This window comes from Centropristis striata, chromosome 7 (assembly GCF_030273125.1).
Source record: "Centropristis striata isolate RG_2023a ecotype Rhode Island chromosome 7, C.striata_1.0, whole genome shotgun sequence".
NCBI lineage: Eukaryota > Metazoa > Chordata > Actinopteri > Perciformes > Serranidae > Centropristis > Centropristis striata.
The window spans coordinates 3,312,236-3,332,276 of NC_081523.1; the positions used below are offsets into that span (position 1 = coordinate 3,312,236).

General features: G+C 32.3%; 1 protein-coding gene across 1 annotated transcript in view; it reads left to right on the forward strand.

Moving 5' to 3' along the window:
- The window catches only part of LOC131974545 (death-associated protein kinase 1-like), a 169,952-nt gene that overhangs the window by 63,188 nt on the left and 86,723 nt on the right, over positions 1–20,041 (forward strand). Inside the window, 2 exon segments of the mRNA XM_059336900.1 lie at positions 13,264–13,402; positions 18,851–18,980. Of these exon segments, the coding sequence (XP_059192883.1) occupies positions 13,264–13,402; positions 18,851–18,980 (269 nt within the window).

Sequence of the window (20,041 nt, forward strand, 5' to 3'; positions counted from 1 at the left end):
GCACATTTTTTCCTGTAGATTTGCCACTTTAATCTCGTAAACTTTTTCTCTAAATATAACCTCCCTCCCCCGGGTCCGTATGTTTGTTTTTTACACATTCTGGCTGTATGTAATATCCTCCAATATTCTCTAGGGTTGAAATTTGGAATTTGCAAGTATTTCAATGAGTGCATAAGGGTTAATCCGGAAAAAAAGTTGCAGATTTAAGAGAAAAAAGTGGGAAAAAAGCAACTTTTTTCTCCCAGATTCACCACTTTAACCCTTAATAGGACACTCATTGAAATACTTGCAAATTCCAAATTTCAACCCTAGAGAATATTGGAGGATATTACATACTGCCAGAATGTGTAAAAAAAAAAAACATACGAAAATAATATTTTGAGAAAAAAGTTTATGAGATTAAAGTGGCAAATCTACGAGAAAAAAATGCGCAGATTTCAATTCAATTGAATCTGGGAGAAAAAAGTTGTTTTTTTCCCACTTTTTTTCTCGTAAATCTGCGACTTTTTTCGTGCAGATTTGCCACTTTAAATCTCTTAAATCTGCGACTTTTTTTCTTGTAGGTTTGCCACTTTAATCTATCCAATCCAATCCAATTCCCTTTATTTATATAGCACAATTTTAGCAAACACAAGGTTTCCAAAGTGCTGCACAAACAATAAATACATAACACAATACAAAGAGATGTAAGAACAGTAAGATGCAATAAGATAAAATAAATTAAAAATGGGATTAAAATAAAATGTAAAATGTACTGCCCGCACAAAATAAAATATGCATGAATACAATAAAAACAAAAAATTATAAAATCATAAAATCAACACTCTACGTGGTGTTAAAAGCCAACGAGAAGAGGTGGGTTTTAAGAAGAGATTTAAAATGAGACAGTGAGGAATCTAGTAAATTTGCAACTTTTTTCTCAAAATATTACCTGAAGTTACCAAATATAGTTCTTTGCCTGATAATGGGTTAAGGCAATATTTTTTTTCCAAGTGTCATGTAAGTGTCCTGATAGTAACCAGAGTTTAAAGTGGATTATAAAGCGTGCCTGCAGCTGTAACCTGTAAGAGGAGTCGTGTGGCACAAAGCTCACAAAGCGCCAGTCGGACCAGTTTAACCAGGTGGAACGCCAAACGCTGTGACATCATCCATGTTTACTTTAAATGACCCGGCTGACACGCGTATTCACAGCAAACAAGCATGAAAGCAGAATAAAGTACACCTCAATTAGTAGATCAACCTTCATTCAGCAGTAATGAGAGTAACGCTGCTGGACAACATTCCTGTCCAGAGATCACATGATCACGTTGAGTTACAGGAAGAATAACGAGCAGAGAACCGGTCCAGAGTGTGTCGTTAATAAAGCCTTGGCTCCTTCCCTCTATACAGTAACGTAATAGAGCTGGTTGCTATGGAGACTAATAACATAACAACAGTTTTTAGATTAAATGCTTTAGAGGAGAACTTATGAAATCAGATAGAAAATTATCACAGAACCTGCAACAGAAAAATATTTACTCTATAAATGGATGGATGGATGGATGAATAGATAAATGGTTTTATTCTGTTTTAAATGGTTTTATTCTGGTTTTAAGTGGTTTTAAATGGTTTTAAGTGGTTTTAAATGGTTTTATTCTGGTTTTATTCTGGTTTTAAATGGTTTTATTCTGGTTTTAAATGGTTTTATTGTGGTTTTATTCTGGTTTTAAATGGTTTTATTCTGGTTTTATTCTGGTTTTATTCTGGTTTTATTCTGGTTTTAAATGGTTTTATTCTGGTTTTAAATGGTTTTATTGTGGTTTTATTCTGGTTTTAAATGGTTTTATTCTGGTTTTAAATGGTTTTATTGTGGTTTTATTCTGGTTTTAAATTGTTTTATTCTGGTTTTATTCTGGTTTTAAATGGTTTTATTCTGGTTTTAAATGGTTTTATTGTGGTTTTATTGTGGTTTTAAATGGTTTTATTCTGGTTTTATTCTGGTTTTAAATGGGGTTTTTTCTCGGGTTTTAAATGGTTTTATTTATTTGATTTTTCATTGTGAGTTATAAAAATGGGCCTTGGAAAGTGAAGTGTCACTAGTACAGACAGACAGACAGACAGACAGACAGATATACTTTATTCACCCCAAGCTGGGAAATTACAGTGCAGCAGCAGCATTACACAAAGAGACAATAACACAATTAAATAAAAAGAACAACCTAGGCATATTCAAGCAATAAAATGCAATAACAATAAAAATGTCTAAAGAAGGAGTATTGATTGTAGTGCAGAGTAAAATATAAATATACAGTATAAAAATATAGTCGCTGTGACACAAATAAGGTGCAGTGAACAGTGTAACAGTGTGCATAAAACACATAAAGTGCATAACGACGGTATGTGATGAACTAGACTATTAATTGTTGTTGTACAGTGTGATGGCATGTGGCCAAACAGGAAAGGTTTTCTATAATATCTGTCCCTTCGACAGCAGAGATATCTATGAACACCACAATACTAAAATCTTAAAGTTACTGTGGTGTATGTAACCGTTTCACACTGACAGTTTTTAGTGTCTGAAATCATTCGACCCATCAGGGAGAAAAAAAGGATGTAAAATGAATAAAAAAAGACACAAAATTACGAAAAAATACTTTTTAAAAATCATTTTACATCTTTTTTCAGTAATTTTGTGTCTTTCATTCATTTTACATTCTTTTTTGGTCATTTTGTGTGTTTTTTTTATTCATCATTTCATTTTTTTCATTTTTCAGTAATTTTGTGTTTATTGAATAATTTTGCATTCTTTTTCAGTAATTTGGTGTCTTTTGTTACAAACACAGTGCCAGTGTATTTTACAGCGGAGTAATTTAGTATTTATTTATTTATTTTAAAAAAAATGTAAAAATTTACTGTTTCATTGTAACTGAAACTGAATTAACACAATTTATCATTTTACATATTCAAGCAATAAAACTAAAAAATGTCTGAAGGAGTATTGATTGTAGTGCAGAGTAAAATATAAATATACAGTATAAAAATATAGTCTCTGTGAAACAAATAAGGTGCAGTGAACAGTGTAACAGTGTGCATAAAACACATAAAGTGCATAACGACTGTAATGAACCAGACTATTATCTGTTATTGTGCAGTGTGATGGCATGTGGCAGGAAAGATTTCCTATATCTGTCCCTTCGACAGCAGAGATATCTATGAATACCACAATATTAAAATATTAAAGTTACTGTGGTGTATGTAACCGTTTCACACTGACAGTTTTTAGTGTCTGCTGAAATCATTCGACCCATCAGGGAGGATCCATCCACTCAGTCTTTTATTCAGACTTAATCAAATCACGTCTCTGTGCAGGCAGAATAAAGCCAGACGCTGGAGGAGTGGACTTCAGATGTCTGGGAAAAGTCCAATTACAGCTGGAGTCCCTTATTTAAAGCGAGTCATTATAACCACGAGCTGCTGTAAAGAGCAGAGACACGTCTCAGTGAAAAAAGGTTAACTGGAACAAGGAAAATCAAATTTCTGTGAGCAATGGAGCACATTCTATTAATTTCTCATTACAGTATATTTTTGTTACAAACACAGTGCCAGAGTATTTTACAGTGGAGTCATTTTTTATTTATTTTTTTTAACTATAAAAAAATTTAGTAATTTTTTGGGTCTTTTTTAAAAAAATATTTTACATCCTTTTTCAGTCATTTTGTCTTTTTTATTCATTTTACATCCTTTTTTGGTCATTTTGTGTCTTTTGTTACAAACACAGTGCCAGTGTGTTTTACAGTGGAGTAATTTATTATTATTTTTAAATACTGTAAAAAAAAAAAAAGTATTGGTTTTGTGTCTTTTTTTTAAATTCATTTTACATCCTTTTTTTTTTTTTTAGTAATTTTGTGTCTTTTTTAATTCATTTTACATCCTTTTTCAGTAATTTTTTGCCTTTTGTTACAAACACGGTGCCAGAGTATTTTACAGTGGAGTCTTTTTTTTTTTTTTTTACTATAAAAAAATGTAGTAATTTTTTGTGTTTTTTTTTTTTTAAATTATTTTACATCCTTTTTCAGTCATTTTGTGTCTTTTGTTACAAACACAGTGCCAGTGTGTTTTACAGTGGAGTAATTTATTATTATTTTTAAAAACTGTAAAAAAAAAATGCATTGTTTTTGTGTCTTTTTTGAAATTCATTTTACATCCTTTTTTAATAATTTTGTGTCTTTTTTAATTCATTTTACGTCCTTTTTGGTAATTTTGTTTAACAGTTTTTTCACCTTAAAATCTCCAGACATTTTTTACAGTGTAGTAAGCTGCTTCTTGGAAGATGTTTGAGTTTGGGGCTGATGTGGTCAGACTCCAACATGTTTTTTTCATCTTGTGTGTGTTAAACCAGTATAAACTGGTCCATCATGTCTCCATGTCTTCCAGTTGGCTTCCATCCGTCTGTTGTTTGGTTTCTCCCAACACCTCCACAGCTCAGACTGGATCTCACACATTCAGGCTCCCACCGACGGGCTGCTCATTTACACGCTGCATTGTTTCATCGTGTCGTTAGATTTCTATAAAGGCGTTCTGTGACGGCGGTTATTAGTTTTAGCTCAAGTCAATTTTTGACATGTTGAACGAAGTGATTTTAAAGAAATCTCACTGTTTTAAGCTTAGATTTGGTCATTTTTCCTGATATAAGTGTTCATCAAACATCTTTTTGTTCTGCAGGATATTTGAAAATCAGATCCACTTTATTTATGTAGCATGTTTATAGCAAACAGGGTTTTCAAAGTGCTGCATGAAAAAAAAAGCCCACAATAAATAGATTATACAATAAAAAAGATAAGTAGACAATAAAACGATAAAATGCAATAAGATAAAATAGAATAAAAATAGAATAAAATAAAATAAATAAAACGCACTGCCCGCACAAAATAAAATATGCATGTATACATATAAAATCTTTTTTTTTTTTAAATCATAAAATCAACACTCAAATTGCTGGCGTGTTGTGTTATTCATTTTACATCCTTTTTTGGTAATTTTGTGTCTTTTTTAAAATTCATTTTAGATCCTTTTTCAGCAATTTTGTGTCTTTTTTATTCATTTTACATCCTTTTTCATTAATTTTGTCTTTTTTTAAATAAATTGCATGTCCTTTATAGTAATTTTGTGTCTTTTATAAATTCATCTTACATCCTTTTTTTTTAGTAATTTTGTGTCTTTTTTTAGTAATTTTACATCCTTTTTCGATAATTTTGTGTCTTTTTTTAATCATTTTACATCCTTTTTTAGTAATTTTGTGTCTTTTTTAAATTCATCTTACATCCTTTTTTTTTAGTAATTTTGTGTCTTTTTTAAATTCATCTTACATCCTTTTTTTTTAGTAATTTTGTCTTTTTTTAGTAATTTTACATCCTTTTTCAATAATTTTGTGTCTTTTTTAATTCATTTTACATCCTTTTTTAGTAATTTTATGTCTTTTTTAATTCATTTTACATCCTTTTTTAATTCATTTTACATCCTTTTTTAGTAATTTTGTGTCTTTTTTTAGTAATTTTACATCCTTTTTCAGTAATTTTGTGTCTTTTGTTACAAACACAGTGCCAGTGTATTTTACAGTGGAGTAATTTATTTATTAATTTAAATAAAACCTGTAAAAAAAAAAACACTGTTTTGGCTGATATATTACGGGGTTTCATTGTTACTCAAACTAAATTAACCCATTTATCATTTTTAATTTTTACTGTCATGGTTTAGCAGATTTTCACCGTAAAATCTACAGACATTTTTTTGTGTGAATTGCTGGTGTGTTTTTTTGCCCTTCAGGGCCACCGTAGAATGTGCTCATACTTTCTTGTGCCAGTTAAAAGACGTGCAGCAACATTTTGTACCAGTTAAAGTGTTTACAGATGATGATTTCTGTTTCCCACTTTCTGGCTCTAATAATAAAATGGCTTCTGTTCTGCCGTCTGTGGAGACTTGACAGTTTATTTTCCTGACCTGTCCGTAATAGTGATTTATCACAAACTTATTCATGTCGAGCCCTCCCAGAAAGATGCACTCTGAGCCTCTGACAACCATTTGATGGGATTTTCTCCCTGAGGAGCTCCGATGGCGAGTTGTTCTTCATTCTGATGTCAGTCAGGCTGCGTTGGTGTGGACGTGTTGCTCTGGGAGTATACGGGGAGAAAATGAAATATGAATCTGGAAGTGTAGCTTGACTTATTAAATGCCAAAACATCACACAGTAGTTCTGACATTGATACAAAGGTGCATAAGGCCAAAAATAGATGCAAAATGACTATAAAAGGCACAAAATGACCAAAAGTAGATGCAAAATTACTATAAAAGACACAAAATGACCCAAAATAGATGTAAAAAAATGACAAAAAAAAGACACAAAATTACCAAAAAATAGATGCAAATGACTATAAAAAGACACAAAATGACCCAAAATAGATGCAAAATGACTCAAAAAGACACAAATTAACCAAAAATAGATGCAAAATGACTAAAAAAGACACAAAATGAACAAAAATAGATGCAAAATGACAAAAAAAAGACACAAAATGACCAAAAATAGATGCAAAATGACTAAAAAAAGACAGATAATGACCAAAAATAGATGCAAAATGACTAAAAAAAGACAGATAATGACCAAAAATAGATTCAGAATGGCTATAAAAGACACAAAATGACCAAAAATAGATGTAAAAATGACTATAAAAGACCCAAATTGACCAAAAACAGATGCAAAACGACTAAAAAAAGACACAAAATGACCAAAAATAGATGTAAAATGACTCAAAAAGACACAAAATGACCAAAAATAGATGCAAAATGACTGAAACAGACTCAAAATGACCAAAAATGGATGCAAAATGACTCAAAACAGACACAAAATTACGATTAATTCCATTAATCGTGCAGCTCTAGTTTATGTTGATGTTTTTGTTTATGGATTGATCTTATCTCAGTGAAAGCAGCAGCAGGCGGTGACTCAGTGTTAATGCTGAGCTTGTAGCATTAATGCTCTCAGGCTGCTGACAGTTCACACAAAAGAAGACAATGTTGAGACATTCATTAACTTGCTTTTTTTTTTCCCGAGACAACAATCTTGTAATGGACTTGAGTGAGAGTTGTGACAGGGTCTAACTACTACTACAACTTACAAAGTTATTAGGTGAAGCACGTTGTGTTTGTCTATACTTGCGACTCAGATGCAAATAAGATCACGTTTTATGACAAATTAATGCAGAAAACTAGTAATTTCAAAGGGTTCACATACTTTTTTCTTGCAACTGTATACGAGAAAAGAATAACAAAGATTGCAAAAGTACTCAATATGCAAAATGACTAAAAACAGACACAAAATGACTAAAATAGATGTAAATATGACTAAAAAAGACACAAAATGACCAAAAATAGATGCAAAATGACTAAAAAAAAGACTCAAAAAGACCAAAAATACATGTAAAAATTACTAAAAAAGACACAAAATGACCAAAAATAGATGCAAAATGACTAAAAAAGACACAAAATGACCTGAAATAGATGCAAAATGACGAAAAATGACCAACAGTAGATGTAAAAATGACAAAAAAAACACAAAAAATGACCAAAAATAGATGCAAAATGACAAAAAAAAAAGAAAAATTTCAAAGGGTTCACATACTTTTTTCTTGCAAGTGTATATGAGAAAAGAATAACGAACATTACAAAAGAACTAAATATGGCAAATCCTCGTAAAAGGCAGCATTTATATATAAAGAAAGAAATGTTATTTTAACTATATAGATATATGTGATATGGTCTAATTCCATAACACATTTAAAAATCTATCGATATAACTTTTATATGGATATATATCGCCCGGCCCTAGTTCAGTGGTTAACTTTATAAAGGTCATCTCCTGGAGAAGATGGTAATTATTTTAGATGACGACAGTTTAATGTTCTACAAACATTATAATTAGTATTCAAAGTGAGTAGGTTGACGTCATGCTAGTTTTTCCAGCCGTGGGCAGGTAAAACAACAAGTTACAAATATTTGTTGTCCTGTTGTGTCCCATCTGTCCTCCACATCCTCCTGCTGCACCCTGGGTAAATAAATAAAACCAGACAGCGACGGTCCTCTGACGTTAAACATTGACCTGGCATTTACACCCTGTTAACCCTTTGATGCACAACATGGTCTAAAGTGACCCGACAGAGTTTTTATCTTCTATATCTTTGCAATAAATTATTTTCATCATTCAGTATTCCAGGTTTTCCTCAATTAGTTTGTTTTTGATCATCATACATCCTAATTTTATGTTTCCCATTATTCATTTTTTAATAAAATCCCTTTTTGTGTCACTGCTCTTCTAATGCACAACATGGGCCAAACATGACCCATATCCATATTTTAGCTAAGTAGCTTGTTAAGCTAACTACTTAGCTAACTTCTTGGCTGAGTATTTAGCTAAGTAGCTTGCTAAGCTAACTTCTTGGCTAAGTATTTAGCTAAGTAGCTTGCTAAGCTAACTTCTTAGCTACTTTCTTGGCTGAGTAGCTTGCTAAGCTAACTACCTATCTTCCTTTTTGGCTTAGTATTTAGCTAAGTAGCTTGCAAAGCTAACTACTTAGCTAACTTCTTGACTAAATATTTAGCTAAGAAGGTTGCTAAGCTAACTACTTAGCTACTTTCTTGGCTGAATAGCTTGCTAAGCTAACTATCTATCTTACTTCTTGGCTAAGTATTTAGCTAAGTAGCTTGCTAAGCTAACTACTTAGCTACCTTCTTGGCTAAGTAGCTTGCTAAGCTAACTTCTTAGCTAACTTCTTGGCTAAGTAGCTTGCTAAGCTAACTACCTATTGTACTTCTTGGCTAAGTATTTAGCTAAGTAGCTTGCTAAGCTAACTATTTAGCTACCTTCTTGGCTAAGTAGCTTGCTAAGCTAACTATTTAGCTAACTTCTTGGCTAAGTAGTTAGCTATGTAGTAACACAAACTCTTTTTCTTCATAAAGTATGAGAGGCAAAATGGAAATAATGATCAGTTGTTATCAAAAACAAGATATTTAAAGAATACTTGGAATATTCAATCATAAAATGAGTTGATATCAAAATATAGAGCACAGAAACACACAGCAGCATTAAATAACAATATTATATTACATAACAATATTAAATTAAATAACATGGGGAATGATTGAGGGTCATTTTAGACCCATGTTGTGCATTAGAAGGGTTAACCACTGAAGCAGATGATGAAATAAACATCCAAGATATGGAGTAGGAGGAGGAGGAGGAGGAGGAGGAGGAGGAGGAGGAGGAGGAGGAGGAGCTGTGCAGCTGTGCAGCTGTTCTGGTGTTTCCTCCCTGAAGGGTGGAGCAGTGTGTGTGTTAGTGTGTGTGTAGATTTATATTCCTGCTGGAGCCTGACTGATATGGGATTTTTAAAAACACATAACGAAACTGATTTAACCCTTTGAATCACAACATGTAAACACCTTCTAATGTCATGTCAAAAATGACCCGCATTCATTTCCCATGTTATATCATGCTGGCTGTGTGTTCTTTTATTACAACAGATCATTTTATCCATATTTCAGTTTAATTTAAGAGCTGATATCTGGACATTTTCTCATACATGGGGTTAGATGAGAAGGGATACCTGTTGTGTTTCTGGTTCTCAATCTCTTATTCTACTCAGTTTACTCAAATTATAGTTTTATTTTGCATGGACATCAAAGGTACTCAGAAATGCGTCCTTAAGCAAATAACTTTATTCAACAATATTTTCCATTATCATATATCATCATCAACCAATTCTGGCAATCAACACAATAATGAATAATAAAAATGAACATAATGTACTGATGTTTAACAGTACAGTGCCGTAACTGAGTTTGTTTGCCCCAAACAGCATCAAATAAGACTGTTAATCAGTCTTTGTACATAAAAGATATATTAAAAAGTTGCATTTTATATGATACAAGGCAGTAAAATAGTAATAATAATGGTTGTTGTAAATATGAATTGAAACTTGGAGAATTTGCTACAAAAATGAAAGACACAAAATGATCAAAATAGTTGTAAAAATTACTTAAAAAGACACAAAATGACCAAAAATAGATGTAATAATGACTATAAAAGACACAAAATGACCAAAAATAGATGTAATAATGAATATAAAAGACACAAAATGACCAAAAATTCATGTAAAAATGACTAAAAAAGACACAAAATGACCAAAAATAGATGTAAAAATGACTAAAAAAGACACAAAATGACTAAAAATAGATGTAAAAATGACTATAAAAGACACAAAATGACCAAAAATAGATGTAAAAGACACAAGATGACCAAAAATTCATGTAAAAATGACTATAAAAGACACAAAATGACCAAAAATAGATGTAAAAGACACAAGATGACCAAAAATTCATGTAAAAATGACTATAAAAGACACAAAATGACCAAAAATTCACGTAAAAATTACTAAAAAAGACGCAAAATGACTAAAAATAGATGTAAAAATGACTATAAAAGACACAAAATGACCAAAAATTCTTGTAAAAATGACTAAAGAAGACACAAAATGACCAAAAATAGATGTAAAAATGACTAAAAAAGACTCAAAATTACTAAAAAAATAGATGTAAAATGACTTAAAAAGACACAAAATGATCAAAATACATGTAAAAATGACTTAAAAAGACACAAAATGACCATAAATAGATGTAAAAATGACTAAAAAAGACACAAATGACCAAAAATAGATGTAAAAATGACTTTAAAAAAACCACAAAATGACCATAAATAGATGTAAAAATGACTAAAAAAGACACAAATGACCAAAAATAGATGTAAAAATGACTATAAAAGACACAAAATGACCAAAAATAGATGTAAAAATGACTATAAAAGACACAAAATGACCAAAAATTCATGTAAAAATGACTAAAAAAGACACAAAATTACTAAAAATAGATGTAAAAATGACTATAAAAGACACAAAATGACCAAAAATTCATGTAAAAATGACTATTAAAGACACAAAATGACCTAAAATAAATTACCAATAAGAAACCTGGAGAATTTGGTTCTAAAATGAAAGTACTTTTTTATTTTCCAGTGACTTCCATTCCTCACATATCTTGCAGGACAAACACGTGTTTGTGTGGCTGAGTGAGCGCTCAATGACGGGATAAGCATGTCTGTAATTACAGTTATCTGCTCTCTTCTCTCTCCGTCACACTTCATCTCGCTGCAGGCTTTCACTCTTCTCACCATGCTGTGACCGTGATAAATCCTCTGCTCTCTCTTTTCCTCTTCCACCTTTTTAAGTGCTGAATCATGATGTGTGTTTATACGTTTTAATAGATAAAATGTAGGATCCAGTGTTGGTCGTGGTCACAAAGCGCTGATACTGACAGTAAGGTGACTTTATAACTAAAAAATGTACGTAATTTTGCACCAAACACTGGTCCCATACAGCAATAGCTGTATTGTTATACTGTGGATTTTTTCTTCTTCCTCTAACGGACGCAATTTCGTATGAAAAAGTGCGAAAAACTGCCCAAAATTTTGCATTGAAGTGAATGGGACGGCCGGAAAAAAATGAGCGAAAAAGAACAATAATTGGAGATTTTTAAACGTCTACTTCTCCGGCATAATTTCACCTAGAGACTCCATTTAAACTTTAAACAGTAGACACAAGTCTTGTGTATCGGTGTATTAATCCACGTTTCGATAGGTCATATAGTTTTTTATCAATCCCTGTTCAATGACCATGATCATTTTTGGAGAAATTCTGAGATTATAATGGGTGTGTATTGCACGGAATGTTCGTGTCACAGTGTGTGACATCATCGCCAGAGTGTAGAGGGAGAGAAAAAACTGTCAAAAAATAAATTTGAAAACTGCGCTCCAGGCCGCAAATTCCACTCTATAGAAATAATTTATACATAGAAACGTAGGAAAATAGCTAGGAAAAAGCTGTCAGAGTTATAGTTTGGGCGTAGGACACACAGATGATCCACCAACACCACCAACAGCCTCATTGGCTCCCATATTAAAAACGCAGGAAGATTTCTGTAGGAAAGCATATTTAACAGTTTTTCAGATCACTCTAACAAAGCTATTTCTTAATTTTTCTTCACAAAAAATATATGTAGACGTTCAGGAAGAACTTTGGACGCTCAAAGTGAAGTTGGATCAATGATAGGTATTATGGTTTTGCCAAAAATACTTTCTGTTCGAGGCCAGAAATTCCAGTCTGTCCACCTCTGGCTGCTGTCACTGTGCGAGAAGATTCCACAGCTGTTAATTTCCGTTGATTGCTCTGCTCTGATTGTTCGACCAAACGCCTTTGATCCTTTGATGTGATTACAGTTACAGATACACGCACACACACATACACACACACACACACACACACACACACACACACACACACACACACGTAACTTGTGTGATTTTAGTGACACACACACAAACAAATGCATGCACACTCCTCCAGATACACATGTTTCACACACACACATTTTGAGGTTAAAGGTCATAGGTTGCTGTATAAATAAATACTTGAAAAGGAATGCTTGTTGTAGGTGTGCTCCTTGTATATAATATAGTATCATAACATTACTAGTATTAATTGTTTGAAATCTCTGAAGAATCTCATCATAGTGTACACACACCGGCAGTAGCCCCCGTGGCCCTTTCAGAATTTCCCCAGACGAAATTTTCTAGTTTTGTGTCTGTTGTTTTGTCTTTTTTAGTTATTTTGTGTTTGTTTTTTTTGTTATTTTGTGTCTTTTTTGGTCATTTGTGTCTTTTTGTGTCTTTTTGTGTCTTTTTTTGGGCATTTTGTGTCTTTTTTGGGTCATTTTGTGTCTATTGTTGTGGCTTTTTTTGTTATTTTGGGTCTTTTTTGGTCATTTGTGTCTTTTTTGTAATTTTTTTGTCATTTTGTGTATTTTTTTTTATTTTTTTTTGTCTTTTTGTGTCTTTTTTTGGTCTGCTTTTTGTTTTTACGTCTGGATGTGACTCCAGAGGGTTAAAGTATTTCCCTGAGAACAGCGCTGGTTAAACTCTCCTCTGGATGTGTAAATTGGTCGTGCTCTAATGCTCCAGGATGATTAGATTACATCAGCTCAGCTCTGATAAGCAGGGATTTGTAGCTGGCTCTGATCTGAGAGATCTCACGTTTTAATTCCCCCTCTCTCTCTCTCTCTCTCTCTCTCTCTCTCTCTCTCTCTCTCTCTCTCTCTCTCTCTCTCTCTCTCTCTCTCTCCGTCCAGCGTGGCCGGCGGCGAGCTCTTTGACTTCCTGGCAGAGAAGGAGTCTCTGAGCGAAGAGGAGGCCACTCAGTTCCTGAAGCAGATCCTGGAGGGAGTCTTCTACCTGCACTCCAAGCAGATCGCTCACTTTGACCTCAAGGTACCGCAGCAACTAAAGATAGACAACATCATCCTGTCTTATGTCACTCAGTATTCAGGCAGGACAACAACAACAACAACAACAACAAGTTCTTTTGTCATCAGCGTGCATTGTGCACCAACACCTACTGTAAACCTCAAACATGTCCCAACTCTCTACTATGTAATACAGAACTACACTGTAAAAAATGTCTGTAGATTTTACGGTGAAAATCTGCCAAACGATGACAGTAAAAGGCCGTAAAATGATAAATGAGTTAATTCAGTTTCAGTAATAATGAAGTTATTGTATATCAGCCAAAACTGTATTTTTTACATTAAAAAAAATACATTTCCCCACTGTAAAATACACTGGCACTGTGTTTGTAACAAAAGACACAAAAAAACTGAAAAAGGATGTAAAATTAATTGAAAAAGACCCAAAATTACTGAAAAAAGATGTAAAATGAATAAATAAGACACAAAATTACTGAAAAAGGATGTAAAATGAACAATAAAAGATACAAAATTATTGAAAAAGGATGTAAAATGAATAAAAAAAGACACAAAATTACTAAAAAAGGATGTAAATGAATAAAAAAAGACACATAATTACTGGAAAAGGATGTAAAATGAATAAAAAAAGACATAAAATTACTGGAAAAGGACGTAAATCGAATTTAAAAAAGAAACAAAATTACTTAAAAAGGATGTGAATAAATTTTAAAAAGACACAAAATTACTGAAAAAGGATGTAAAATGAATAAAAAAGACACTAAACTCCTGCGTTTGTCCTTCAGACATCTTTTGTTTCAGACGGTTCAACAAATGCAAATGAGACCGTTGAAGTGATTAGTCCTGCTAACGCCCTCAAAATAATGACAAAAATAGAATTGTGTAATTTTTAGAGAACAGAAAATCCACTCTGCTGCTGATTGTGAGATGTCATGAAAACACTTTGGACACAAAAGATGATGAAAGCGACTTGTTCAAGGACACTTTTGTTACTTTTGGACAACACAGTTAGATTTTCCTTTGAAAAGACAAAAAACCAACAGTGTTCTCCTGCTATCAGAGGTCACAGTGAAGTGCTTCCTGTTGTTCAGCCCCCTGGAGAAGTTCACATCCATTTCACAAAATGTCAGCTGGAGAAGTGGAGTTACAGCATTTTATAAACTAGAGCAGTACCAGCAGGAAGTATGTATTCATAGAGTGAATAGGGAGATTAAGTAGATTTTTCAATTCTGGCCAAATGAGGCTGTGTGTGAAAGTGGGATTTACAATGAGGTGTAATACTCTAGTAGTGTTAATATACAAAGTGTATATTAATAAGGCAAAAAATTACAAAAAAAACACAAAATGACTGAAAAAACACTTAAATTACTTTAAAAAATGACACAAAATTACAAAAAAAGACAAAATGACCCAAAACTACACAGAATTACCAAAAAGAACCCACAAAATTACTTAAAAAAGACACAAAATGACAAATAAGACACAAAATGACCAAAAAAACCCACAATTATTATAAAAAGACACAAAATTATAAAAAAAGACACAAAATGACAGAAAAAAACTAAATTACTTAAAGAAGTAACAAAATTACAAAAAAAAGACACAGAATTACCAAAAAACACACAAAATTATTTTAAAAGAGACACAACATTACTGAAAAAAGACACAAAATCACCCAAAAAAGTAATTAAAGGGACCTTCCACACACAACACGGTAAAGTGCCATTCATATAAAACTCACATTAAACTTTCATATCAAGGTGGGGGCCACAAAATATCGTCACGAGTGGAAATCCAGAGTGAATTGTGTTACTGACCAGGTGTAGGCCTATCACACAATGGGGCGGGGCTCCCCTAAAGGGGAGGCTGCTTTAAATGAACAAACAATGATAATAAGGGTGCACAATTTGGAAAAAAGTATGTCATTGTGATTCTTTTGACTGATATTTTAATTGCAATATAATTCAATATATATACCTAATTTTTTTTCATGCAAGTTTTTGCAAGGATCTATACCAAACATTTTGTCTTGAGTCTGCAGAATACTATTTTTTAGGCGTCCGTCGGCAACACGGATGTTGTTGTTTTTTGGATCAGTTTCTATGTTGTATCTACTTTTACTATGACGAGTCACTCTTGGTTTATTTTTGGATTCTCTCCTTTTTATTATGGAGTGTGTGTAGTTTAAAGCTCCTGAGGGTGAAAGAGTAAAGGTCGTAGTGTTCTCACAGCACAGACACAGAATACAGGCGGAGAGCTTCTGGAATAATACCTCCATGATTGGTGTTTTGTTGTGCTACTTAAAGCTCAATCAATATCATTGATCGGTTGTCCACTTACGGCTGCACGGATGGCGTCTTCAGAATAAACAGTCCAGACCGACTCCTCCACTCACAGAACAAATCATCCAGCACAGTTCAGCACAGTTGACCTCCAGGTCTGAAGAAAATAATAATCTCTCTGCTCAGACAGACATTTTTATTTATACAGCGTCCCAACTTTTTGGGAATCACAGTTGTAGACGTGCCATCATACACTCAAAAAAATGTTTTGTTGAATGAACATCATTTTATTATGACAAGTGGTTGCACAAAAAATTAGATATTTGTATTATGTTGACTGGACTTATACATTTTAAGTAAATTAAAAAAAAATTATATTATGTAATTCTTTCTCAATTATTTTTGAGTTCATTTTACTCAAATTTAAATCCAATTAAACCCACTTTAAATGAACTTATATAAATAAATTGTGTATGTTTTTTTAAATATATTGTGCTCTCAATCAATTAAAATGTTTAAATTGTACCTTTTTTATTAAGTTGATTCTAATTAAATATTTTTTAGCTATCATACATGACAGAGAACCACAAGATGTGTAGACCACCAATGCTTAAATAATATATGTAACATTTACTAAGGGTCAAAATCACTTTTTTCAGTGTAACCATTGATTTAAATTGTTCAAATAATTAAAAGTAAAAGCAGCACATTTTTACAATTTTTTTATATCGATCTATCCATCCATCCATTCTCCTCCACTTATCCGGGGCCGGGTCGCGGGGGCAGCAGGCTGAAAAATTACCTAAACAAATATCAAAATAGTAACCTATTTATTTTCTGTCTATTGTATATTATAAACTAAGCATTCCAGCTGTAGTTTAATTTATAGCAAAGCTTCATTTATCAACTCTTAATATGTTTTATGAGCAAAAAAATCGTAATTTCTCAAGTAGCTAAAGCTGTCAAATATTAAATAATTGAAATCAAAATTATCATTTTTCTCATGTGATATTTAATGCAGTTATGAATTGCAATTAAATGCAATTAAAATTAAAGTGGCATGAAAATAAAATACTCAAGTTCAAGGTTCAAGGCTTTTTTATTTAAGCGGAATAAATATAAAATATAAAAATATAAAAAATATACAAGGGTATCAACTCAAAATATTTTTACAGTACAAATGTGTACTGAAGTGCAGTACTTGAGTCACATTCCTCTACCGCATAGGTCTCAAACTTTTAGTAATTTTGTGTAATTTTTTGGTAATTTTGTGTCTTTTTAAAATAATTTGTGTCTTTTCTTAGTAATTTTGTGTATATTTTTGGGTCATTTTGTGTCTTTTTAAAAATAATTTTGTGTCTTTTTTGGTCATTTTGTTTATTTTTTAAGTACTTTAGTTTTTTCTGTCTTTTTTGGTCATTTTGTGTCTTTTACTAATTGTGTGTATTTTTTGGTAATGCTGTGTATTTTTTGGTCATTTTGTGTCGTCTTTTGTAATTTTGTGTCTTTTTAAAGTAATTTAGTGTTTTTTCAGTCATTTTGTGTCCTTTTTGTAATTTTTTTGTCTTTTTTTAATAATTTTGTGTCCTTTTTGGTCATTCTGTGTCTTTTTTTGGTCATTTTGTGTCTTTAAGTAATTTAGTTTTTTTTTCTGTCATTTTGTGTCTTTTTTTTTTTTTTTTTTTTTTGTCTTTTTTTTTGTCATTTTGATACTGCCTCCAGCGGCCCCCCGGGTATTTTTTTAGTTTGACACCCCTGCTCTACTGGATGTTCATATTATCCATATGAAGAACTAAAACAGATTAATATAATTCCCCTTGATTCCATCATAAATTCAAGCATCTAAATGTTTACAGAAAGCCCATCTAGCTGATCTGGAGTCAGATTGTATCTCTCAGTGCCTCCTGTTGCTGCCCACATCCAATCTGTTCTGTTCCTTCCAGACTAAATCCTGCAGAAAGGATGAAGTCTGGAGGGAAGATGGCTCCGTTTAAAAAGAGGCCTTGTGTCCTGAGGAATGTCGGCTTCTGTTGTTTGGCTTTGCTCAAAGCACATCTCTGCCGTCCTTCCCTCTCTGCCACTTCCTCGAGAGGTTTTTACTGGTGCTTTGCATGGATTTCCATGGCTGATGAGCCTCCTTCCTGCCAGCCTCTTCCTGGTTTCTGTCTGTCTCTCGCTCCTTTTAGAGTTAGTCTGTGTATCATTTAGGGGACAGTTTTTTCTCTCTTTGATTTCTCTGTGAGCCTTGGTGTTAAAAAAACAAACACGATGCACAGTTGGCTGGATGCTAATAACAGCTTTTATTTTTAAAATTAGAATATTGTGGAAAAAATTCAATATTTTTTGTCAATCAAGTAGTCTTTTTTTTGGGTGATTTTCGTGTCTTTTTGGTCATTCTTGTGTCTTGTTGGTCATTTTGTGTCTTTTTTTTGGTTATTTTTGTGTCTTTTTGGTCATTTTGTGTCTTTTTTTGGTTATTTTACGCCCTTTTTTGGTCATTTTATGTATTTCTTTGGTATTATGTTTCTCTTTTTGGTAAATGTGTGTCTTTTTTTGGTAATTTTTGTCTTTTTGGTCATTTTGTGGTAATTTTTGTGTCTTTTTTGTAATTTTATGTATTTTCTTGGTATTTTATGTTTCTTTTTGGTAATTTTGTGTCTCTTTTTGGTAATTTTGTGTCTTTTTTTGGTCATTTTTGTGTCTGTTTGGTCATTTTATGTATTTCCTTGGTATTTTATGTCTCTTTTTGGTCATTTTCTGTCTTTTTTTGGTGATTTTTGTGTCATTTCTGTCATTTTGTGTCTTTTTTTTGGTAATTTCATGCATTTCCTTGGTATTTTTTGTCTCTTTTGGTCATTTTATGTATTTTCTTGGTAACAAAGGACGATAAATCCATTTACACTCATTCTTCTGATCAATTTTTTCTGAGACTGAGTTTTGTGTTTTCATTATCTCTAAGCCAGAATCATCAAAATTACAAGAAAAACAGGCTTGAAATATTTCACTCTACGTGTAATGAATCTATATAATATAAGTTTCACTTTCTGAAATAACTGACAAAAAATGCTGAACTTTGTCACGATATTCTAATTTTTTTCAGCTGTACCTGTACCTGTCCTCCCTCTTTCTGTTTATTAACCATCTTTCTCTCTCTCTTTTTTCTTCCTGTCCAGCCGGAGAACATCATGCTGCTGAGCCGCTCCGTGCCTCACCCGCGCATCAAGCTCATCGACTTCGGCCTCGCACACAAGATCGATTTTGGCAATGATTTTAAAAACATTTTTGGAACTCCAGAATTTGTAGGTCAGTATCTCTTTGTTTGTTTGTCATGCTTTTTTCCTTATATTACATTTTAAACCAGGGGTCTCAAACTCAAATTACATGGGGGCCGCTGGAGACAGTATCAAAATGACCAAAAAGACACAAAATGACTAAAAAAAGACACAACATGACAGAAAAAAACCTAAATTACTTTAAAAAAGACACAAAATTACCAAAGAAAGATACAAAATTACCAAAAAAGACACAAAATGACTGAAAAAACACTAAATTACTTTTAAAAAGACACAAAATGACGAGAAGACACAAAATGAAAAGAAGACACAGAATTACCAAAAAAAGACACAAAATGACAGAAAAAATGAAATTACTTAAAAAAGACACAAAATGACCAAAAAAAGACACAAAATGACCAAAAAAAGACACAAAATTATTTAAAAAAGACACAAAATGACCCAAAAAAGACACAAAATGACCCAAAAAAGACACAAAATAACCAAAAAAAGACAAAAAATGACCAAAAAAAGACACAAAATGACTGAAAAAAAACACTAAATTATTTTAAAAAAGACACAGAATTACCAAAAAAAGACTCAAAATGTCAGAAAAAAACCCCGAAATTACTTAAAAAAGAAACAAAATTACCAAAAAAAGACACAAAATTGTTAAAAAAGATACAAAATGACCAAAAAAGACACAAAATGACGAAAAAAAGACACAAAATGATTTAAAAAAGACACAAAATTATTTAAAAAAGACACAAAATGACCAAAACAAGACACAAAATGACTGAAAAAAACACTAAATTATTTTAAAAAAGACACAGAATTACCAAAAAAAGACGCAAAATGTCAGAAAAAAACCCCTAAATTACTTAAAAAAGAAACAAAATGACCCAAAAAGTAATTAAAGGGACCTTCCACACACAACACGGTAAAGTGCCATTCATATAAAACTCACATTAAACTTTCATATCAAGGTGGGGGCCACAAAATATCGTCACGAGGGCCGCAATTGGCCCGCGGGCCGAGAGTTTGAGACCTATGGTGTAAACAGATTCTGCTCCGTCCATGCTTTCTCTTCTA